The sequence below is a fragment of the Dipodomys merriami genome, unplaced genomic scaffold, assembly GCF_024711535.1.
Source record: "Dipodomys merriami isolate MVZ:Mamm:240054 unplaced genomic scaffold, mDipMer1.0.p SCAF_4, whole genome shotgun sequence".
Lineage (NCBI taxonomy): Eukaryota > Metazoa > Chordata > Mammalia > Rodentia > Heteromyidae > Dipodomys > Dipodomys merriami.
In genome coordinates, this window is record NW_027205603.1 from 69,729,091 (window position 1) to 69,754,809 (window position 25,719).

The following is a 25,719-nucleotide window of genomic DNA, read 5'->3' on the forward strand; positions in this document are numbered from 1 at the left end:
ATGGTCAATTATCACATGATCACACAACAGTTAATAACTGCCAGAATACACACATTGTAAGAATTTTGGACTCATATGTACCACTTCACTGTTATTCTAATAGGTCTGTCATTTCCTATCCCCTTGCAGGCTGAAAATACTTCAAAGATTGAACTATTTGTACATTTGGAATTTTTTTCAGTGATTCCATATTTTCAGAGATTCAGATTTAAAACTTGTAAAAGGTACATTTAAAATCAAATAACATTCATATTATTCCCAGTTTAAATAAAAGCAAATAATGTAATGAAATTCTCAGAGAAACCACATGAATTTTATTGAAATAAAAATTTAAAGACAAACTCCTAGAACCTAATTTTTTATCCTGAAACATTTAAACACAAAAGATACACATATTAAGTTGCTACAAATATGTAGGCATTACACAATGCACATAATGAAGTCATAAAACAGTTTATACTGCTTTACTATAAATAAATGGAAACTATCAGTTTTTCAAACCCAGATAACAAAGCAGTAACTATCACATTTTAATTTTTTATCATTACATTTTATATTTATAATATGGATTGGAAAACAGTATTTCTTTCTAATGGCTGGATTTTTTTAAAAAGGCAATTCACTCTTTTTGTTTCTTTTAATTGAAAACAACCAAGAATGTTTTTACAGAGAGAAATCTAATGATGCCCTAAAAAATCACTAATAGTTAAAAATAAAAGTGTATAATACCTGAAAATATCAATTCTAAGGCAATGTGAGGTTGTATCAGACATATAAATATAAAAACAACTTGATGGTAAACATATAAAAAGCCATTAAAAACGTCACATAAGAATAATGGACAAAGTTGTGAAGGCTGAAGTTTTGGCCCTATAACCTTAAAAATTTCTTTTCCTTTTCTAAGAAAGGAGACCCAATAGCTATTTTAAATTTCTTTAATAATAGCTCAAGTTTTAATTTAGAAATTGTTCTCTATTATGAAATTGAACTCTTATAGGCAGAGCACATTTGTAGAAAAAGTACAACAGTAACAAAATTGCCACAAAATTTGTGCCCCCAAATTCACTTACAATAATCCCAAGGAGTACTTTAATTAAGAGAATTATACCAGCTAGTATTGGGAATTTTTCAACTATTCTGATGCCTATGATTTTTGTGCATTTCCCATATATATAATAGTCTTGCCAGTTCTCTAAATAATATTAGTTTTTAAAAGTAGAAATTGCCTAAAGATCAGAGCCCGAAAGGGAAAAACCATGAAGCATAATATATTTAATCAAGTAAAATAGTAGATGTCATTGAACACTTGTATTATGTACATGAATTGTGGGTCATGTTGCTTATTCCAGATCAGGCATCTATGAGGATATCTAGATGGATATAAGCCGTGTTATGTACAAAGATATTTAAACTTCTTCAATTTTCTGTAGACTTCAAAGTATGTCTTTTATAAACAAAACAGAACAAGGTAAATCTGGCATGCATGTATTACAGAATTAGCAAAATATTAAATTAGCATGAAATAACATGGTGAAGAATTGAAGATATAAGAATATTTTTTTAAATGAAGTCACACATAGTTCTACACATGCAAAAAGATACTGTATAATGAACTGTTCCAGTTCACATGGTTTTACTCCAACCTAATCCTTCCCCATACTGCTTTAAGAACTTGATGACATAGTTCACATTTTTTACACATCACTTAGTCTATAAACATTTGTATATCAGTCAGTTTTTAAAGAAAAATTGTAGCATGTACTGGTATTTTTTTTACCTGTTATGTCCATCGTTGATTATATGTTATCTTTAAAAAAGAATCACAGAGTACTGGGGTATGCATCACTCTCTTTCTCTAATTGTTACCTTTCATAATCTACAATTTGCTATGACTTATGAAGATGAAATGTACATCTGGAGGTGGATTAAATGAAATCAACCAACAAGGATGATCTTGGAAGTAAGCTTCTGAAATCCATTAATAATGTCTACCAACTCAGATAACAATACGGTTCTTTTTTTTTTAACTTCCATCAAAATTGTGCAAGAGTATAAACTTTTTGTTCATAGATTTGTATGGAGGCACCTCCATTTTGCTGGCATATCACGTCTTCTCCACAGGATCGTGACAGGCCTGTTTCTATTCTTCATGTATATTCTTTTATTTTATTAATTTTCCTTTTTTAAAAAAATCAACAAGCTTTAATTATCCTCTGGCTGCCACAGTTTCCAAATTCAATGCAGTAGTAGTTTAAAACACAGCAAGCTGAGCACTCTCTTTTCTTTCTAAATCATGACAGTGAAGGACATTCTCTCTAGTCAGAAGATGCCAGTACAGTGCCCAAGTAGAAGCGTTCATGAACTCAAAAGGCTCCAAATCCACAGTCAAGAACCTCAGCAACATCACATAACGAGCCCTAGTTGGAAGGGAGATAATATTGTTTGTCTCAGAAGTTTTTAAACTGTTTCTCATCTGGTAGTTTCCTTTCTGGATTTCTTTGTGGCTGTCATTGTCACTTTTGACAATGTACTTTCAAAAGTCCAAAGGCCGAATCATCATAGTTGTGGAACGTAAGGAGTAACTGGGCCCTTTGAAATAATGCCACTTTATTCCATTCAGCTTTCCGTGATTTTGTCCAGCAGTATAGAACATCCCATTCAGATTGGAGGGTCCACAAGCATCAAACCACCAGCCTGAAAAAAAATAGTTAATAATGAAAGAGAAGTAGAAGAGACCAGTACAAGTAAGTTGAACATTTGGAAGCTACAGGCATGAATCGACAGAGAACTTTTTCATCTTTGTTATCATAATTTGCAAATAGGAAGCATTCAGTAAGCATGTGCCTAATTGCAGAATTGTTCCTAATGACATTGATTTAGGATATATATGACTATCAATCATTAAAAAATGAAAAACAGTTCTCTGTGAGACTTTGTGGAGTCTGACTTCCCATGGCAATTAGGAGACTCTTCAGGACTCTAAGGAACAACCCAAGTCGAGTTGGGTGCTGATGGCTCATGTCTGTAATCTTAGCCATTCAGAAGGCTCAGATCTGAGGACTCTGATCGGAAACAAGGTTGAGCAGGAAAACCTGTGAGACCCTTATCTCCAGTTAACCACTAAATAAATGGAAGTGGAACTGTGGTTTAAGTGGTAGAACACTAGCCTTGAACAAAAGAATCTAAGGAATATACATACCCAGGTCCTGAGCTCAAGTTGCAAGAGTCACACACACACACACACACACACACACACACACACACACACACACACACACACACACACACACACACACACACACACACACAATCTAAGTCAGGATGGCATTGAAAATAAGACAAGAAAAATGCAGATACTCATGTGATGCTTCCTACCATTAGCCTTGTTACTGAGAATAGAATAATTATTAGTGAAAAAGTCCAGAAGCTTAGATACTTCCATATAGGAAAGAAACAATGATAGTTTCCTTTGGCTTTGAGAGTTTGTCAAGAACTGGGCCTAACCTACTTCTAAAATAAATTGATCTTTGCTATTAGACTATAGTGTTCATTTTAGTTACTCTTTTCTCTATAATGTATAGCCATACAGGAAAAGTTTGGTATTAGTAGTTCACAAATAGCTATATTTTGTCTACAACTGCTAAACTTTTTTCTAAGTTTAGGAAAAGGAAAACAAACAGCTTAATGAGTAACCTGAAAATCCTGGGTTTGCATAATGATAAAGATAATTGTATAACTTGGATTTGTTTCTTTTAATGAATTAAAGTCTTGGGATTTTTTTTTCAGATAGAACATACCACTTTTCTCTCTCTCCTCAAGTAACACTACTGAACTCTTTAGGGAGAGATTTATTCCAGAGACATTCTGGCATATTTTTATTTGGACATGGTTGACTTCCTTTTGATTACAGAGCTATACCTAAGGGACTAATAGCCAAAGAAAGAGAAAACTGTGCAGTTGATGTTTGACTGTAACATGAGCATCATCTTGCAGAACTTAGGAAAAGTTAAACAGAGAAAAGCTAGTTCACATTTTTCAACATTGGGAGAAGAGTATAACTGCTTTGAGTTTATAAGGTCACATTAGATACTTAATTAGTGGCATTGATCACCAGCTCATACTGGGAGAAGTAAGGTACGTTGTAATAGATTTTCAGAGATGCTGTGAGGGTCAGTGGCTGGTCCTGGGGTTTTAACTCAAGGCCTAGCCACTATCCTTGATTTTCTTTTGCTTGAGGCTAGCACTGTGCCATTTGAGCTTACAGCTCTACTTTAGTCTTTTTGGTAATTTTATTGGAGGTAATTTTCACAGACTTTCTTGCCCAGGCTGGCTTTGACCCTCCTTCCACAGATCTCATCCTCTTGAGGAGCTGGGATTACAGGCGTGAGCTAGTGGCACCCAGCTGCTCTTATCTTTTCACATTTCTCCTGTGTTGTTGAGGCACTGTTCAATCACAGTGTTGAATTTGTGATTCACATGAGCAAATCTTTCACCCTGTTTCCATATCCTTCATTCACAGAAGCAAATTCATTTACTTTATTAATAAGCACAGTGAAGATTCATAGAATGCTCATCATCATCACATTTGGACACTAAGAATAATTTGTGTTATACCCAGTTTATAAAAGGTCACAAGTGGGCACTTGTATATGTCTAGGATAATTTTAGCAGATGCACAGAATAGCTCAATAGCTATTTACATATGACCACACAAGATGATGCTATGTGAAATGAACTCCAAGACAAGGACACAGAGGTTTTCATTTTAGTATGTGATGTCATGTTTCTTTTGTATTTTCCCCTATGGTTTATCCCTGTTGTCACTGTATTTGATTTTGGTCCCCTGGGTTATATATATATATATATATATATATATATATGAATTAGGGAAGGGAAGTGGAACAACAAAATAGTGAGACAAAAGACAAGGGGGAACCAATGCAATACTCACAAGACAATGTGTTGTAAATGATCTGTATAACTTGGGGGAAGGTGGGGGGGAGGAAAAGTGGGAGAAAAATGAGGGAGTGGGTAACAATGTTTGACAAGAAATGTACTTATTACCTTACTTGTATAACTGTAACCTCTCTGTACATCATCTTGACAATAAAAAAATAGAAAAGGCAGAGCAAGAGACTGGCAAGAAAGGACACACAGTTAAGGATATTGTCAATGACCACTTCGGATGAGTTTGGGAAAGAGCCTAGTAGTAGACTGTGAGAAAACAAGATAAATCAATCCTGTGTTTCTTTTCTAATGAGGAAACAGCAATGTTCACGGCCAGGCTGGCATTTTAGAGACACTGAAAGACAGCACTAGTGCTGGCTGAGCATCATTTAAGAGAAACAATTCTACTGAAGCTGAGAAGGTTTGAAGACAAAATAAGGAGTCTTTTGTTCATTTTTCTAAGGATAATGGAATGTCATGTTCATAAAAATAACCCATTCTACACACTTACTACTACATTTAATGGAGTCTGCTTAGCAAATGATTAGGACTACAGGCAGATGATATGTAATGAGTCTTGAAGGAGAAGCCAAATAAAGACAGAGAGAGCCTCTTCTAGCGCAATATAGCCTTGGGAAGGAGAGAGGGCTTGGTGTACATAGGGAGGAGAAGAACCTCCCTGTGGTTGGTTCATAATGAACTAAGGGAGACTTTCAAGAAATGAAGATCGAGAAACAGACAGCTGTGGAAAGCTGCACAGTGCTTGTAAAAAGAATTTATAGTTTGGCCAGGCTACTTGTCCATCATCAGGTGAACAAGTAAAACATTGTCTAGGAATGACAACCAATATTTAACCAGGGGAACCACATCTGCCAGGTTAAATGTTTAATCAAATATATAGAGCTTTTGTTATGTATAGCCTGCCAAAGCCATCTTGAACATATGTGCCAGCATGATGATTGGAGAACAGTCTAGAATTCCCTCAACATGCATTGACCATGACTCTGTGGCATGTGTCATTTTGTGAAAAACTATGAAAAATTAGAGAATAGCCATCAACAAAGAGTTTTAAAATTACAGAAATAAGGAATCAGAAGGCTTTAACATTCTGAGAAGTGGCAGTGGGTCTGGAAGTTTAGGTATGAATTCAATGGACAAAAAGAGTTTCTAAATGTAATGTGTACCTTGGAAGAGCAAAAGAGAATATTTGTAAGTAGCTCAGCTTGGTTGGAGAGTCAGTGGAAAAGGGACAGAAAGGTTTATATTATACTTTTAGAGTTTTTTTAAATGAACAATGGGAAGCTAGTAAAGCCCTAGATGGATGCTGACTTGATCCATCAATAAGCAACAGATCTTAGGCAATTATACCAATTTTATTTAATATTTAATATTTAGTACAGACTTAATATATGCCAGGGACTGTGTGAATGTATTTATGTGCATATCTTTACAGATCTGTGTACCTTTGTCCTTCCCTTACACACAGCCTTATGTAATATAGCAAGAACCATAACAGAGACTTTAATGTTCAGTTTTAAGAACATTTCCAAGATCACTTTCATAATGTGTGAATCATAATGTTGGGTCAGCTATTTGCATGGCAGTTAGAAACTAATAAGATGCGGTACTAATGATGGAATTTGTGGAAGACTAGCAAAGAACTTGTTGTAACTTTGAAATGGGGCAGAAAGCTATAGGGTAGGATGTAAAAATGAGAGATGGTTACTCTACCACAATGGTTCATTTCTGAAAAAAAGGACTAGATGGTGACTCACTAGAATGGTTTGGTATTGCAGAAAGATCATCAATTCTGACACATTGTCAGTAAGGTCTACAGGAGAAATATTAAGATAATTTAGATGTGGGTATGGATGCTCATTCTTACATTAGAAAATAACACTGAACTTCATAACCAAATAGAGTGGATATTTCAGTGTTTTGTGTTTATTTTATGAGGATTTGGATCTTGAACTATTCAGTGATTCCTGTATCTTAAGAACACTGTTCTGTGTATTCCACAGTTGATTATAAATCAACTGATGATTACAAAGATGTTGAAGAGAGGATGGCAAAAATATAACCCAGCAATTATTTCTCATGATAACTTTGGTCCCTTGAATTCCAAACTTCAAGGTAGCAGAAACAGTTCTACCATGCAGGTAAGTATTCTCTTTTCTACATATGCACTTAAACAAACTAGACAGGCACAGAATTGCTTTGTATCATATATTTCAAATAGTGTTCCCTCTGTCAACAACAAAAAAATCAGCCTAACCAGGTCTTTTATGCACAAATCGTTTTAAGTAGCTGTTGAAAGCGTATTTATTTTAGTCAGGCAAAAGTGTATCCAACACTAGTTAACTCCTAGGTACCCAAAGGCGGTCCTAAGTACTCAGTATACATGCTAAGTTTACATGGGATGAAGATGGATGGTATTACTACACAGAGAAATAAGGCTGGGTTTGTAATTCCTGTCCGAGAAGATACCAAATAGCTGAATTACATATATATTTCCTAATCTTAGGAAAATATTAACTTTGTACTTTCATCTCTATGTCCCTGGGAATAATTAATATGACATTTGCTAAAAAAGTGAATCTCTAGGAAAGCCATTTTCAGCTTAAAAGGACTCAGCTACAAAGTGAGGGACAGAAGAAAGCAACTCCCATCCACCATGGGGAGAACTGATAACATGTCTCAAATGTTTTAAGGTTGGCCACTGCTGAGACAAACTTGTGCCAAGCATTTTTCTTTATAACCCATAACCTCATGTATATTTTAATAAGAAATCTGAGATGAATGTTTCTAATTCATTTACACTTAACTCATTAAAATTTAGTTTTGTAATAACTATCCCAGGCTTCCCGGGCCTTTAAACATTATTTGGGTCTTTTATCTTTGAAGCAGAAAAATTCACATTTTATCACTAAATGGGAATTTGATTCAAAATGTACTCAGGAAGTTCAAATTTATTTGAAAGTAAAGGAACCTAACTCTCAAAGTCGTCTGATCCTAAGCAAAAATGCCTCTCAACATTTTTCTTCTCTTAGGTAAAAAGTACACCAAATGGACAGCTATATCTTTCATTCATTTCTAATGCATGCAGTCTCATCAAGATTATGCAAAAGAGCTTTCGCAGAAACAAAGATGTCCTCTTTCATCACCCAGGATGAAGTGAATTAAATTGATGGGAGATCATCATGAAGAACCACTTGATGAGTTTGTGTGTACATACTTGGCCCTGAGCACAGCCAGACTCAAGGAGCAGTTTCGTGTGTCTCGGGTGTGGGAGGCAAAGGGTCTGCATTCCTTCTGTCATCTCATACTATATCCCTGTCAGGCCAGGGACTTCACATCCCTTCCTCCTCCATTCTTTCTCTTCTCTTTGTTCCAAAGATGAAAAGTTGTTTATTCTGGCCAGTACTATTGAATTCATTTCAAACTTCTAGGTATTCCTTTACTGTCTCTCTCCTCCCTTGGACTTCATTTCACTTTCATCCATGTTGATGTGAGGAAATGCTTATGGAAATACTCTGCTAACAAATAGAGTTCTGCCATTCTCTTTGAAAGTTATTCCTTTTAGTGAGGGCTGTAGAGTCTTTGGGGTGATGACCTGCAGAAGTTGGGTAGCTACGTTCAGATCATACTTGTGACACAAATTCTGTGAACAGGAGAGAATTATCTAAGTTTTTTTAAAAATTATCTAAGTTTTCTCTCACTCAGTTCTTTTCTGTTGTTGCTGCTGCTCTTTAGGTAACAGTGATTGAGGCCAGAGCCTAACTCATCCCAGTCTAGAACTATACCTCTGGAGCCATGCTTCCCAACCTTCAAATCAGTGTTTGTGTTTGTTAGACAGTGCCACTAACTTTGCCTGAGCTGGCCTCAAACTCAAGATCTTCCTTCTGAATAGCTGGGGGATTATAGGCATATACCACACCCATCTCGTATCTCAGTTCTTGTGAAAGGAATAATTGTGGTCCTTATGTCTCCTATTTTAGAACTTCCTTTTAGAAATTTTGTGTGTTACTAAATATAAATCTTTTAAGGTAATGCAACAAGCATCTGTTAGAATAAGATCTCAATGAATGCTTGCTATTTTGTAGAGGGTGGTACAAGCAAAATTAATCATTGTTTTATCTACCTTCATCAACTTTTGGTTGTAGCTTTGACTATAGGCATATCAATGTTAATTAGCATTTTTCCAATTTATGGATGATATCTTTGGATACTCTTTGCTATATTTTTCTAATAACCAAGCCATAATTAGAGAAAAATAGGAATGTAATTCTGAACTTGTAATAAGGAAGCTCAAAAATCTTTCACAGTCAGTAACACTGTACAATTTTTACAATTATAGAGTTTAGTGTTCTGAAGTTTAGTGATCCTTAAAAGCTGGTCCAAGTTATTAAATATTCATTCATCCCTTTGCTCCATGCTTGTGCATGTTAGTATTGCATATATCACTGCATATTTTTATCTAAGGAGTGACATTCCTACAGTGATGTATTTGTAATGTTCTCTCATGAGGATCATTTGTGATTTTCTGTTTCCTTTAAGACACTGAAAACAAATTAATTTGCTAAGTCAATATTAATTGAAGAAATACTATGTGCCAATTTTTAGAACAGGCCATGGAGATACAGGGGTAGATAGCACAAAGACCCTAAGCTCATGGAAAGTATATTTTGTGAGACAGTCATATGTATTATACTAAGTACAGAAATTAAGTTAAAATAGAAGTAATGCATTGTAGCTTTTCTATAAGAAAAATATGGACTTACTCTGTAACATTTTATTTACAACCTAAAGACTGCATTCTCATAATGCTTTCCATGTCCTTCATGACTTATGAAAAAGGCTAAGATGACCATATTTTCCCAAAGAATTTGCCACTTCCAAATCATTCACCATTTAAAGAAGCAGCTAGCTTCTTTCCTTTTGTCTTTGTAAGATCATAGAGCAAGCAAAGCAAGCATTTCTCAGATCTTCTGTTAGCAGCTAGTAAGTTCTAGGGCAATCCATGAAATTTATGTGTATGGCCTTATCCCCTCTTTTAGAACTAAATTGAGAAATATCCTTTGTTAGCTTTTGAGAGTCTTGTCTGTCAGCTGACATGGTTTATGTGTGGGAAAAGAGATCAGAGTTTCTACTGCGATGGATTCTGTAGAAGCCTAGCTTACATTTTTGTATAGCTTTTACATTATATACTAAATATGGAAATTTCATTGAAGGAAACCTAAAATAAGGAAAGGGATATAAAACAATTTACTGTTTGTTTTTTGTTGCTAGCAGCTTTTAATAATTGTATTTTATTATAGACTTTTAGATATAATTATGTCTGTAATTATTTAGCAATTGGATAATATAAATATAATGACTGTAGTGTGGTACTTAGAGCTTAGACATAGTTCGAAAAATGTTTATTTTAAGGAATCTTAATTTAGTACCAAAAATTGTATTGAATATAAATTCACTAAATTTAACAATTTAGTAATGAAAGATTTTTTTTCTCATCAATTCTAGAGGCATAGAGAGGTTTTGAATATCTATTTCATATATAATAAATCTATTATATATGATGACAAAACAGCACTGAGTGCAATTAAGTTTTCTTTCAATATTAAATGGTAGATAAAACTGTTGTTTCAATAAAACTCTTTCTTTGGGCTTTTGATGACACAACAGGAATTCTTCTGAGGCGCCAGAGAAATATTTCTTTCAATCATTTCTTAAATCTATGCCTTCTACTACAGAAATATAGTTTTGTGGCAATATTCTTTTGGAAAGGCACTCACAGAACAGATCTTGCTGGCTTCCAAATGTTTGCTGATAAATCATCTTTATTTAATGATTAGTTGAGAGGTAATTCCCATAGAAAATGTGTGTATAAAATATATTCTCTGGTACAATTAGGATGCGTAATGAAACAAATTTATTCAATATTTAAATAGGATAGAAGAATTGCTGGATTTCTGACAAGATAAGTCTGTACACTTATGGGAAAGAATGGTCTTATAAGACATTTATTTCTCCTGATGCAAAGATATGATGCTTCTATGCTTTCTTTCAACTCAATAATGTTAAGGCATATGACTTAACACCTATGCATTTAAAAATCATAGCACCTACTTTCGCTACTAATAACTGCAATAAGAACATGGAACAGATGGCATCTAAAAACCAGGAGAAAATTTGGGAGAGTGTTTTTACTAGAACCACAATTATAAGGAATGTTCCAATAAATGGCCTTCTATTTTCTTCTCACAGATGTTCAGAACTAGGAATGCTCAGTTCTTCCTAGTAACCCTTTCCAGCTTTTGATTTCTAACTGCTCCAGTTAAAGTCTCTTCCCTCTTCCTTCAATAATTTTATTATATTTTCTGTCTTTTCCCATAGAACTTGTTGTAGGTCAAAACTGTGTCATTGATTATTTTATTTGACAATCTCTTTCAATCAAAAAATGGTATCTTCCATCCAGCTAATTTTTAATAGTTGTCAATCTCCAAAATACAACAAAATGATAGAAAGAAAGTCAGTGTGTTGAGAAGGAATGAAGATCAAAATGTTCTACCTTTGTCTAGCTGAAATAACTTCTGCTTTCAATTAAACCTGTCTTCAGTCTTTAACAGATAAGGGTAACAAGGACAGCATGTAATCCCAGCAAAATCCTGGTATATACTTGAAGAAAACTATCTGGGACATTAAGTGAACGATAAATCTTCCTTTAACTTCAACTCCTTTTAGAAGAAATGAAGGAAAACTATATAAATAAACAAGTTATTACCTTCAAAGTGTATAGAGTCTTACTTCTTAAAAGAGACCATTTTAAGAGCTCTACCACAAGACTTCTTTTAAAGCAAGGAATCGTCATTAGACAATAAAAATAGTTCTCAGGGAAAATTCAACAGAGAAGTAGCAGTAATTGGAAGTAGCAAACTGGGCCATAAGTTCCCGGCAATGCTCCCATTACTTGGACTGTCACGGACATTCATCCTTATGCTTTCCAGTTCTCAGCTATCTAAATTCCACATTTTAGTTTTTCAGAGTGAATGGATTTGCAAGACCTGGATTCCTTCAAAAGGATATTCGATAGTGTAATGGCGTTTATTACAAAAACACATTTACTGAGACTATTCCAGCCCAAGCAATAAATGGAAATTTTCTCTCACTAACATATGTGTTTATTGGTGGGTAAGAGGCAGATCCAAGAATGATTATGGATGAAAGAACATGAAAAAGTTCAATTATGTGAAGCAGAAATAAAGTCATAAATCTGAGCGATAAAATTTGCTAAACAACAAAGAGGTACATTTTCCTCTTTGTTTTTCTCCATATTTTCATTATTATGACAGGAATATGAACATACTGCAACGTGTTTCTAAGGAGACACATTTGAAGTATTTTTCTGTGGACCTTTCATGTTTTGTGATTTTTCTGTGGACCTTTCATGTTTTGTTCTTGTTGAGTAAGAAAACTTATCTTTAATAATTGACATGGAGAAAATAAAGTATATATTCAATATTAAGATGAGTAGGAAACTGTAAATCCCAAGTCATTATTTTGGAAAAATCCAAAGTCATTTTTTTTCTTTTTTCTCTTTTCTTTTCTTTTCTTTTTTTTTTTTTTGTCGGTCTTGAACTCTGGGCTTGGGCGCTATCCAGCTCAAGGCAAGCGCTCTACCATTTGAGCTACAGCACCATTTCTGGTCTTCTAGTGGTTTATTGGAGATAAGTATCTCACAGACTTTCCTGCCCAGGCTGGATTTGAACCGTGATCCTCAGATCTCAGCCTCTTGAGTAGCTAGGATTACAGGCATGAGCCACCAGCGCCTAGATATTTTTTTCTTGATATAACACTGCTGCCATTACATTTCTGGGACCAGGGAAGCATGGAAAGAAATATTTCTTTGAGTACTAATGTTCAAGACCTAACCTGTATCATTTTTTAAATTTCTAGATTTATAATGAGTTATCTTGGATGGGTAGGGGTTACAAAATTAAGTACAGATACATGGTAAGATCCTTATAATACCCAAATGGTATGTTCAAGATATGAAAGAGGCAGATTTGTCACTGGATATCTTTGGTAGTATGGAGGCTCACTCCTAGTGGGATGTACAGGATGGGTTGGTAGGTGTCAATGGGCTGTGAGCTGATGATGGTAGTAATGGAAAGGTGGGCGTGGAAGATTTAAAGTTTACTCTGAAACTTCCCTCCATGTTTTTCTTTTTTTTTTTTTTTTTTTGTCTTTTCTTTTTTGGTACTGGGGATCGAACCCAGGACGTTGCACTTGCTAGGCAAGCGCTTTGCCACTGAGCTACATCCCAGACCTCCCTCCATGTTTTTCTAGGCTCTGCTAACTGATGAGAGAAATACGAATCTTTGTTTCATTGGATTTAAATTTTGAGGGCAATTTCAAGGGTTGAAAGATGCTTCATCATTCATTCATCCATTCATGTGCCACATTTCATGTGTGTTCCTGTACATGGCAATCTTCTGTACTAAATGTTTTGGGTAAAATAGTGAACACTGACTTTCATTTTCCCTCTATACAAAGTACAGAATTTCTTTCTCTGCAGGTCCAGCAGTTCATCTAGATTTAACAAGGTAGTATATCATTTAGAGTAATATATAATAATATGACATGATAATGACCATAATATCATGTCTGGGAAAAATAATACATTCAAACAGTTTTTCTCATCAATAGCATAAAAATGTTTTGTTCTTGAATGACAGAAAAAGATAACAAAATAGATGATGGTATAATCTTGCTATTCTGTTAAGAGATGGAAGCAACACTAAAATTATGAGAAAAAGAGACACTAAAATAGAGGTTTCCTTTCAATTTCGCTAGGTAACAACTTCTTCCTTGCCAGAACCTATAATACTAATAAACTGTAGTATATGTCACTGGCATTTAGAGTCATTTATCAACTTCATAAATATTTTTCCATATCCACTTATAACTTGTATTCATACTTAACTGATACTTTTCTCTGAAATGATGATTTGGTCAAAACAAACTATGATGTATGCATATTGAAATGCAAAGGTTACACAATTTTTAATAGAAGAAACTAATACACTGGCTATACTATAAGGTGGATATGATACTCAATTAAATTAAAGCAAAATAACATTTGGTTATAGATTGGTGCCATTGTCTATTCAAGGCTCTGAGACTAATGATAACGTCTGTTCTTCCTTGCCTGGGAAGGGTGATTTGTAAGGTGAGAGATACTACAGATACTCTAGCATCAAGTTAGAGATTTCTTTTTGACACAATCAAAAGACAGAAACACATACTGAGAAGGTGCCAACTATTTTTTCTTCCTTAATGGAATCTCCTATACCAGAAACAATATTTTGCCAAGGTCAATAATACAAACACACACACACACACACACACACACACACACACACACACACACACACACACACACACACATATAACATATATATATATATATAAAAGCTTTAAGTTTTTTTCTTATTCTACTTTAACAACATGATCAATGAACTCTATTACATAATTGTGAATCATTTTTAAGAATAATTGCTTGTATCTTTTATTCTTAAATTATTCTTCCTACTGTGGGTGTCTTAAGATTGTTTAGAAGGTAGACATTATTTAGAAGGTAGATTTACTGGAACTTCTATGTTTCCAAAGGATTTGTTCAGAATGAAGCGTAGCCCACTTAGATGCTGCTGGAGGCAGGCAAACCTCCAAGTATGCCAGCAAGGTCTTGCACAAGAATGCAGGGTAAATTAGTGTGCAGAACAAAATGATCCCTAGGGACTTGCACTTAAGTTTCCTGACCAGAAGATCATACCCTTTTCTCATAGATAAGAAACCTCAAGCCTCAGACCAATGAAACATAGCTTGGAGAATGGTCCCACAGGGCTTACCTCCTGTTAGCATGAGGGCACATTTGCACATACAGTTGTCATTATCAGCATCTTTAGTGCTGAAATCAGCACCGTGTAAGATCAGGCTGCTCTGTTTTCCTGCCGTCCCAGTGTGACCCTTTAAATATAACCTAACGTCAAAAAAGAAAAAAAATCAGTCACTTGACAGAATAACAGACCCAGAAGACTGACTTGCTGAATGTTTAACTTTTTCTTCATTTTCTCTCTTCTTTGAACTTAGCCCTTCCAACAAATCAATCTCTCAAAACAAATGTTAAAAGAAGAATCTAAAAAAGGGGAGAGAGAGAAAGACAGAGAGAGAGAGAGAGAGAGAGAGAGAGGAGAGGAGAAGATAGAGATTAGAGATAGTTTTAATCTTCATGTTTATTTCTCTATGCACATACAAATGTACACAGTTCTGCACTAATGCAGACTCCACAAAAATAACACAGCTTATTTTATTATTATAATCCTTATATTAAATTTGCTTTATTGTTTTTATAAAGGTGTTGTACAGAGGGATTACAATTACATGAGTGAGGAAATGAGTACATTTACTTATTATTATAGGTACTAATTTCAAAACACAAATGTCTTTGAGTGTTGATGTGACATGCTTTCTCCATTTATACTTAGTAATTCTATGGTAGATGTCATCAGCAATGCAAGTAATATGGTTCATTGGTAGATTTTCTAGGTGATAAACACTGTTAAATCATTTTAACCGTTAATCTAATTTTGCTGAGGTTTTTTTCTTTTGTATGGGTGATACCAAATTCCCACATTTGAAGGAGTAGTATAAGAAGAAGAACCCTAAGAGTATGTTTACACAACATAGATAACTTCATCCTGAATGTACTGTGTTGGTAGCCAAGAAGGCAATCTATGGCTTTGGGAGAAATTAGCTTTAGACGCATGTACGTGCGTGCACACACACGCACACACAGATCTCACTATTATTTTGTAATGTTTGGTCTTATTTTTGGCAACAGTAGAGTTTTATGTTTGTATAAGTTATTTCTCAAATTTCTCCAGAGAGTTTTTGAGCCAATGGAAAATATACAGTTCAACTCCAATCAGGATTCATTGGTTTTGCTTGATTAACTTCTACTTAACAGCAGTACAAAGAAAGTCTAATGTTTACCTTTTAATACTGTATTATTGAATACAAGCATCTATTTTAACATTCTATGGGACATACTAAAAGTCACTGGTAATTTTTTGTAAGTGCCAATTTATAGGTGAGGCTGTGGCCAGAGCCTTGTAAAAGTGTATTTCACTAGAAGAAAGGTAGATGGAAAATCACCAACCACAGTTCTGGGGAATATTTCCTGGATGAATTTACCAACTTCAAATATAAAGTTTTAGTCTGATTACTACTTCTCAGACACATATAGACAGTTATGGAATTAGTAACATGCTTTGTTAGATTTCCATGTATAGTCAAATTGGGAATATACGTCTGGGCCAGGGTTGAGGGGTAGTCGCATAGATTCCTCAGAGAAAACTTCACAAAAGCCAACATATAGAAACAAGAAGTTTTCTTTGTAGTGGTTGTTTTTAATGTGCTATGTGATGTATTTTTCTTTTATATTCCTCCCTCCCCCCCTTCTCCACCCCCTCCATCCATTGTTTATCCCTTGTTGTCACTGTATTTGTTTTTTGTGTGTGTGTGTCAGTTGTCAGGCTTGAACTCTGGGCCTGGGTGCTGTCCCTCAGCTCTTCAGCTCAAGGCGAGCACTCTACCACTTGAGCCACAGCACCACTTCCTTGATTTTGTTACCCTATGTACTGTATATATGTTTATCTGAATTAAGGAAGGAAAAGGGAGCAACAAAATGGCGAGACAAAGGACAAAGAGCGAACCAATGCAACAGTGATACTCACAAGACACTATGTTGGGGGCAGGCACTGGAGGAGAAGGAAAGAGGGAGAAAAATGAGGAAGAGGGTATCAATGTTTGACAAGAAATGTACTCCCTACCTTATATATGTAACTGTAGCCCATCTGTGTATCATCTTGACAATAAAATTAGATTAAAAATTTTAAAGAAGACTAATTTGAAGGGATAAATAATCAATGTACATTATATGCATGGAAAATTTCAGTAAGACACATTTGTACAATTAATATGTGGCTATAGAAATGAAATTAAAATCTCCTAACTTTTCTCTCCAAAAAAAATCAAGCTACGTATAAATCAAGAGATAATTGTTTAGTAAATATAGAGTCCTCATAGGCATGAGATAAACAGTCCCTAAGTTAGCTGACTGCTACTCTGAAATTGACTTCACTAGTCTGCAGAAGCTCTTGGATGAACAATGGCAGCTCTTCATCAGACTTTCAGCTTTACCATGTTACATGATGGCCTTCCTTTCTTAAGGAAAGTCAACACCATTTCCTTTGGCTTACTGGTCAAGACAGACTTGCCAAAGCACAGGGGTTTTCTGCAGTGCCTTTGCCAGGCAATTCACCAAAGGTACTTAAATGGATACAGAGCAGCTTCCATATGCTCCATTTATATATATATTATTATATTTACAGTTTATATTATTTATGTCCTTTTATGTAAATGATAATCTAAGCTTTGTCATTTGCAATTGTTTCTTTGTGTAGCCCAGGAAATAAAAATGTAAATTATAAAATTGAAAAGGAAAAAAAAGTCCTGAAAGTGGGATTGCTAGATTACACAGAATTTCTATTTTAGCTATGTATGTATGTATATATATATATATATATATATACATATATATATATATATATATGTATGTATGCATTTTGAGCCCCTTTGGGCTTGAACTCAGGGTCTGGACATTGTCTCTGAAATTCTGTGCTTAAGGCTTGCACTCTACCACTTAAGCTACAGCTCTACTTCTGGCCTCTTGCTGGTTAATTGAAAATGAGGATCTCATGGATTTGCTACCAGCACTGGCTTCAAACTGTGATCTTCAGATCTCAGCGTTCTGATTAGATTGGATTACACTGCCATCTGATTGTTTTAGTTTTTAAAAACAATTTAAAAACTTCCATATTATTTTTTGTACATTTTTATTGCAAATATGCTGTACAGAGGGTTTACAGTTACATGAGCAAGGTAATGAGTACCTTTCTTATTGAGCATTGTTGCCTCCTCCTTTGTTTTCCCTCTACTACCTTCTATATGATTTTAAGAAATGACTATATTAATATATTGCCACCACCAGTGAATAAGTGTTCTCTGAAATCAGAATGCGAAAAAATATACCTGAACTTAATCACAATAACCAGCATTAATCAAAATAACCAGGTACAGAAGAAAACAAGGTATCCATCAATGGTTGAATGGGTAAAGAAAATTGGCATATAGGCACAATGGAATGCTCTATGGTCTTTAAGAAGAAAATTTTAACCTTTGCAACATGGTGTAGAACTGTAAGACATGATATTAATTAAAATATGTCAGACACAGAAAAACAAGTAACATATGATCTCACTTTTGTGTGATGTCTAAAATAGTTACTCTTATAGAAAGAGCAGAGTTGGAGTTTCTAGAGATTAGAGGGAAGGAGGAGGATGAGGAAGGAAAAATCTTTAGGCAAAGGATGCAAACTTTTATTTAGACTGCAGAAATTAGTTTTAGTGGTCTCTAGAGAGCACTGTGATCTTTCGCTACATTGTGACCATGGTTAAAAGTAATACAATATCTAATTCAAAATAGTTTTAAAGTAGATTTAAAAAAACATTACAAAATAAGACAAGTTGAGGTAATAGATATATTAATTAGCTTGAGCCTTTCTACCGTGTATATGTCGATAACATCATATTATACACATAAACAAGAAAAGTTACTATTTGCCAGTTAAAAAGGGAAATAATATTAAAAAAAACAGAAAATGAAAATCAACCTAAATGTTATCACTGAACATAACTATTGATATTTATATATATTTGCAACTTTCAAACTAAATAAAGCTTTCCCCCATAGTGCGCACTCTCTCTCTCTTTCTCTCTCTCTCTTTTCAGAGGTAATCAATCATGCCAGTTTTGTAGCCTTCACCATCATTTCTCCCCATGTGTAAATGAAGATTGAAATAGAATTTTATAAGGTGAGTTTTTTATGTAACTTTATGACCATGAATCCATAAACTTTTATTTTCTCACCCATCATCATTTGGAGGGTGGTACGTGAATACATTCTCAATTGTCACATGTTTGTGAGTGCTTTCAAGTCTCAAAATATACATGCAGGTGTATATGTTATATTTCATTTAAAATCTATAACATTTTCTCTTCTCCTGTGCCTGAAGAAGCTTTGTCAATATTATGTGTTAGAGCCTTTGAGTAGAGCTATTTTCCTAGATCCATTTAAATTGAATAACAATTGGAAGTTCAGTCTTTTAGTTCTTATGGCCTTTCAACAGATAGCAGCAGAAGTACTACCATTAGTTTTCCATCCTTCCCTTCTCCCTAAAACCTATGCTCCATACACCTAATCATTATTCTTCACTCTGGTTAAAAATCACAGTTCTCCAGATACTCAAGAAGTGTAAAGTCTAAATTACCTACCTTGGTTCACAAAGCCTTTGAAGTCTGGCCCTTGCCTGTTATGTACCTACTTTCTCCCATATCACCAGTACCTCCCATCTCTGCTTACCACACACACACACACACACACACACACACACACACACACACACAAACACACACACACTGCTTTACCCTTGTCTAAGCACTAATTCTCAATGTAATACACATTCATTTCTCTGTGACTTTGCTTGATTGAGCTGCCTCCTCCATCTAGAAGGTCTTTCTATTTTTAAATAGAGTTGAACAGCTAAATTTCAATTCATTCTTTTTCTTTTTGTCATTTGTGGGGCTTGAACTCTGGGCTTGGACACTGTCCCTCAGCTCTTCAGCTCAAGGATAGTGCTCTACCAATTCAACCACAGTGCCACTTCCAGTTTTCTGGTGTTTTATTGGAGATAAGACTCTCATGGACTTTCCTGCCTAGGCTGCCTTTGAACTGTGATCCTCAGGTCTCAGCCTCCTTAGTAGCTAGCATTACAGGCATGAATCACTGGCACCTGGCTTGATTCATTTTTAAGAATTATTTCAAGAATCAAAGAGCAGCAAATACATACTTTTATAATGATACCTTAGTAATGGTTTTAACTAAAAAATACCTGGCTTGTATTTTAGATGAAATAGATTTGTATCTCATTTAGTTAGGTATTCAGGTACCCATTCCCTTTACCCTCCAACTCAAATAACTGTGTGCATATGTGTGTGTCTTTGCAGGTTACATATCCTTGTAAATATGTGTGAATGCATGCATACAAACCCTCTCAGACCTTTTTTTTTTCTGGTTGTGGGGCCTGAACTCTGGGCCTGGGCACTGTACCTTAGCTCTTCAGCTCAAGGCTAGCACACTACCACTTGAGCCATAGCGCCACTTCCGGATTTTTCTGCTTATGTGGTGCTGAGGAATCGAATCCAGGGCCTCATGCATGCAAGGCAAGCACTCTAACACTGAGCCACCTTCCCAGCCCCTCTTACACCTTTCTTAAATTTCTCAGTTTTTGTTCTTATTCAATAGAAATTCCAGAATATGAAAGAATGTTAGATGTAATATGTAGACAGCACAAAAGGGAGAAAGGCTATTTCTCAATTTCTAGTAGTTCTTTATACTTTACTGAATGATTTATTTGTGTTGCATACCTGTCTGAGAAAAACAAAACCACATTGAAAATCAAACTATTTTTAAGGCCAATACCTCACTTAAAATGATTTTGGAAAATAAAGGACAAAGTCTAAGAAAATATAGACCTGCTTCTTTAAGGTCTTTCCCAAGTTGAGTCACTAAAATGAGAAGCAGAATTGGAGGAGTCTTAAGATGGCACATACTAGTTGGAACAATTTAAAACTGGGAGACACTAATATCTTGAGGAATAATGGACTTCTGCAACACACAATAAGGTAGTTTGTAATTTCTTTAAGAGGAACTCATCTTCTTGTCTATTTCCTTAGCATGTATAAATCAGGTAGCTTTTGTTCTTCTATTGGACAGTCATTTGCTTGCTGTTAGAGATAAGGTGTGATTTCATAAAATTAATTTCATGGCAACATCGTTTTAGAAATTTCTGAATAAAGACAACATCTGTGGAATATTACCAGGATGTTGGGAAAACACTGTACAGCCAAGAAAAGGCCATCTGCACAGAAACTTCTCTTTTTTTAGTCCATATTTCATTAGGCATAATTACTAAGCCAAAACCAACAGCCATAGCAGGCTAGGTAGACTAAGAGCTGGTAACCCAGCAAGACTAAGTATTTATATAATTAGAAAAGGAAACCTCTTTGAACTGAGCCTGAGACAGAATCCACAAGGTTCTTTTTTTGTTGTTGTTGGTTGTAGGGCTTGAACTCAGGGCCTAAACCTCTTTGTGCTCCAGGCTAGCACTCTTCTACTTGAAGCACAGCGCCACGTCCAGTTTTTGAATGGTTAGTTCGACATAAGAGTCCCACGGAGATGGGGACTTTTCTGCCCTGGCTTGCTGTGATCCTCAGATCTCAGCCTCCTGAGTAGTTAGTAGTACATGCATGAGCCACTGGTGCCTGGCTGACAAAGTTCTTTTTAACAGTGGCTCTGGATAATTTAAGTTCTTATACATAATTAAAAACTCATGCCTTTCTCAGTCCAAGTTGACCTTCGCTTTGCGAGAGAAAAGTCAATATACAGAAGGCCAAAACTGGTTTTGCATCTGACGATGGTGAAAGGCAACTTGATGTGTGAATTATTTAAGAGAACACTTCTTCCAAATCTACACTGTATAAATCCTGCACGTCTACTTCACTATTCAGTGTAGATATGTTAGGATATAAAAATAAAACATTTATCTAGAGCAAAAACATTTCACTTAGGAAGAGAAATAAAAAAGCTGGAGGTGGAGGCAATAACAAAAGCAAACAAATAATAAACAAGTACACTGCAGAGGATGCGATTACATATAACAAAAAGGGCATCCAGAGTTGAATCACTGTATTTACTCTCTTCAATGTATTTTTTTCCTAATTAAGAAAAATATAGTTAGGAGCTGGATGCCAGCAGCTCATGCCTGCAATTCTAGCTCCTCAAGAGGCCAAGTCCTGGGGAATCTCAGCTCAAAGTCAACCTGGGCAGAAAAGTCTTTGCGATTTTATTTCTCATTACTCAACAAAATGCTGGACTGGAAGCATAGTTCAAGTGGAAAAATACTAGTCCTGAGCAACAAAGCCAAATGAAAGTGCTAGATCTCAAGTTTAAGGTCACACATTAGCAAAAAACAAAAGCAAAAAGAAAAAGATAATTTTGGTTCAATCACTATAAAGAATGTCAATATATTGAGTTCTTCAATTAGTGTCTTATGGAAAAATGAACCTGAACATTGAAATTGCTTGTGGGTTTTTGTAAAGTCAGTCCTGGTAAAAAATATAATTATTCATTTCCTTCACTTTTAGGAACTTCAATAACTACAAAGCCTAAATCATCATATTTTTTAGTGAATATAGGACCACTGTGCATTCCATTATGGAAAAACACTTCACTCTGTCCTTATATATCATACAAGAGTTCCAAACCTGCCTTTCTTTAAAATCAGCAGTCCAGACTCATTTCTTACTACTTTGTCTACTTAAGGGACTGCCATCTTCTTCATATTTTTTACATCCTCACTGTATTTTTTTGGGGGGGGCTCTTTCATTATCCAGGTCAGTGCAAGTTACATGTATGACAAATTGAAGTTTGGCCTCAACTCTTTAAATAGTAGACAGATTCTCAGATAGCTGAACTTTAAGGTTCTTGGTATTCACAAGCTAAATAGATTTCTATTTTGGCTCTGAGTTCTCTCTAGACCACCATATGGAACTAGTTTGTCTTTCTCACAATTACTTGAAGAAAATACAAAATGACCCCCATGGTTCCCTTTCAGAACCTGGTAGCAATGACTCAATCTGACAGTTTCCTGACATGGCTATGACTCGTGGTTGCTTCTCCAGGTTGGCCTGTGCAGAAACCAACCCCTGACCCCATCCACTCTACAGAAAGGGCAGGGCTGCATCAGCAAATAGGGTCTTCAAAGCATTTCTATGTTCCTGGAGTTTAAGTGACATAAGTGCTATCCCTTTCTGAAAAGAAAGACAGTATTTCTCTTGTCAATATTCAGAGCTAGAAAGCAGTGTTCCACTTACTGTAGAGTTCTGGGGAGAAGCACTTGTTTGGCACTATGAAGATATCATTGGAAGACATGCAAATGGTTCTTATTAGAGGGAAAGGGGGCAAGGCAAACATTTAGCAGATTCTAAACTTTTAAAAGAAGTCTGATGAAGATTAGGTTGGAAGTTGCCACGGGTGTAGTATTGGAGGATGGTAAGGAGAATTCCAACAAAGCATTGTGAAAAATATCAACAAAGCAAGTTGTGAGGTTATCTAACATGGAGAAAAGATAAGAAAGAAAGGGAGCATCATATGAAAAGCAGAAAATATACTTATTTAGAGATATTCACAATCTAAGATAGTATACTAAGACTGGAAGCCTTAGGATAAAGGGAAGTGTGTATATTCATTTTAGCCTAAGGGGAGACTTGATTCTCATATTAGAGTTTGCTAATAAGCTACATTTTTTTCTAGCTAACTAATGTTTCAACAATGACATCTTGGAGATAACATTTTATCCTCTTATGCATGACCATCCAAACCTCTGGTTACAAGTAACCAGTTTCTCCCTCAGTTTCACAAGTTCAAAATCCACCATCCTTCAATGACAAGTGAAGTGTTTGAAGGAAACCTGGTCTCTCCTTTGACCTGTAAACTATCATAGCAAGGTTAAAGTGCTTCATTAGTGGCACATCTCATTTTGCCTAGTGTAATAGTATTTATTTATGCTCCTTATCTTCCTCACCAGAGCGATGAATTTCTAACAAGTACTACTCAGCTATCTTTGTAAACTCCATATGCTATATATATGTAATACAAAGATTGATAATCTTTGTATATATAATACAAAGATTAATAAATATTTATTAAATCATTGTGAAGTAAAAATCCAGATCGTTCAGAATTTAAGTTTTAGTCATGTCAAGAGATGGTTTGAATGTAGTAACATCTTAACTCTGATAATGCAAATAACTTTAGACCCCAAGGGAAATGTTATTTTTTAAATCTGAAATTTTCAGATGTTAATTACCTACTGATCTGTATTGGGATACTTGTATAACGAGTATGGAATTAGTTTGTGCCTGTCAACAGACTAAGGATTAAAGAAATACCTCATGAAATAATCTACAAATTCATATTGGAATCTAAATAATCCATCAAGTTTTGTGAAGCAAACTGTATCTATAGCAGTAGCCACCCTATTGGATAAATCCCTCTGGTACCCATTGATTTGAGGGTTTTTTTGAGTTTGTTTCAGAAGAAAAAACATGGTTTTCACTGTTGATACCTATGTCTATTGTCTTTGTTGGGATAATCTAATTTTGTGTTGTTGCATGCTGTTTTACATGTTGGAAGAACAGTGTGTTACTTAATTATCCATAAGTTAAAAGAATACTTTGTTTGCAAAAGCCTATCAATGCATATGTGAGAAAATGATAGGAAAATAAATGTAGCAAGAGTGACTACATCCAAGACAGAGTGGTATGATGATCAATATTCAGAGATAGAATTTATAAGGAGAACCAAGAGAAGTTTCAAAAGAAAGGAGAGTATAAGCAAGAAGACTGAAAGGATTGGCAATGTATTATTTGACTAAGAATTAAAGACAAATACGTATAGATAATTCAATAATGAATTAAGATCAAACAGATAGAGGTGGTTCTTTAGAAAATAAAGATGAATGAAGGTCTTACTGCTAACAAAGTCATTAACTAAAATTCTTATTGTTTTCCTTCCTTTCCTAGATATCAGAAAATAAATACATAAAACATTAGCAAGGCAGTGTCCTGTGCACTGGTATCTCAAATTGATATCCCTGTTTAATTTGTCATGTCCAAATGTAATTTTTTTTGTCTTTTACCATCCATTGCATTTACATGTAGATTTATAGGCACATTATAATTACTACAAATGAGGGAAACTACGCAACCTGTGTTTCTTTGGGTTTAGCTTACTTTGCTTAGTACAATATTTTCCAATTCTTTTCATTTCCTTATGAATGGTGCAATGTCATTCTTTCTGATGGAAGCATACAATTCCATTGTGTATATAGACCACATTTTCTTGATTCATTTGTCCACTGAGGGGTATCTGGGTTGAGTCCATAAGCATTTACACAGTGAGACTGAGGGAGGATATTCTTAGGAGAGGATCACAAAGGCTCAACATCTATGTGCATATGATCATATAAAATGATGTTTATCAAAATGAACTCCAAGAAAGGAAAACAAGTTTTTTGTTATTTTGGTTTTTGATTTTGTTTTCTTTTTTTCTCCTTTGTTGCTGTTTTTTTTTTTTACTTCTGTACCTTTTGTCTCTTATATAAGTTTAATTGTTTTGGGGGAGGGTAAGCTAGAGCATATAAACAGTGGGACAAGGATGAAGGCTAAACAAAAGCTGGACACCGTGTTGAAAACGAACTATACAACTTGTCAGGAATTGGGGTCAGGAGGGGAAAACTAGGAGAAAATGAGGGAAGTCTCACAGGGGTGTCATGGTTCAACAAGAAATGTATTCATCACCTGACTTATATAACTATAACCCCTCTATATACCACATTTACAGTAACAACAACTAAATACATAAATAAAAAGAGAGCAGAACATAACAGAGTTTGGAGTTTGACAGTGTTCCCAGCATATCTCTTCTCCTTGATTCCCAGTCATCTTATTTAAAATGTATCTGGCAATA

The 25,719-nt window shown here is 35.0% G+C and overlaps 1 protein-coding gene across 2 annotated transcripts in view; it reads right to left on the minus strand.

Annotated features, from left to right (window-relative positions):
* Positions 1-291: 291 nt before the first annotated feature.
* The window catches only part of Angpt1 (angiopoietin 1), a 221,506-nt gene continuing 196,078 nt past the window's right edge, over positions 292-25,719 (minus strand). For both annotated transcript variants that reach the window (XM_069991256.1, XM_069991255.1), the window contains exons 8-9: positions 14,859-14,989; positions 292-2,694 (exon numbers count right to left, since the gene is read on the minus strand). In XM_069991256.1, the coding sequence (XP_069847357.1) occupies positions 2,534-2,694; positions 14,859-14,989 (292 nt within the window). In that variant the 3' untranslated portion in view covers positions 292-2,533. The remainder of the gene's footprint in view (positions 2,695-14,858; positions 14,990-25,719) is intronic.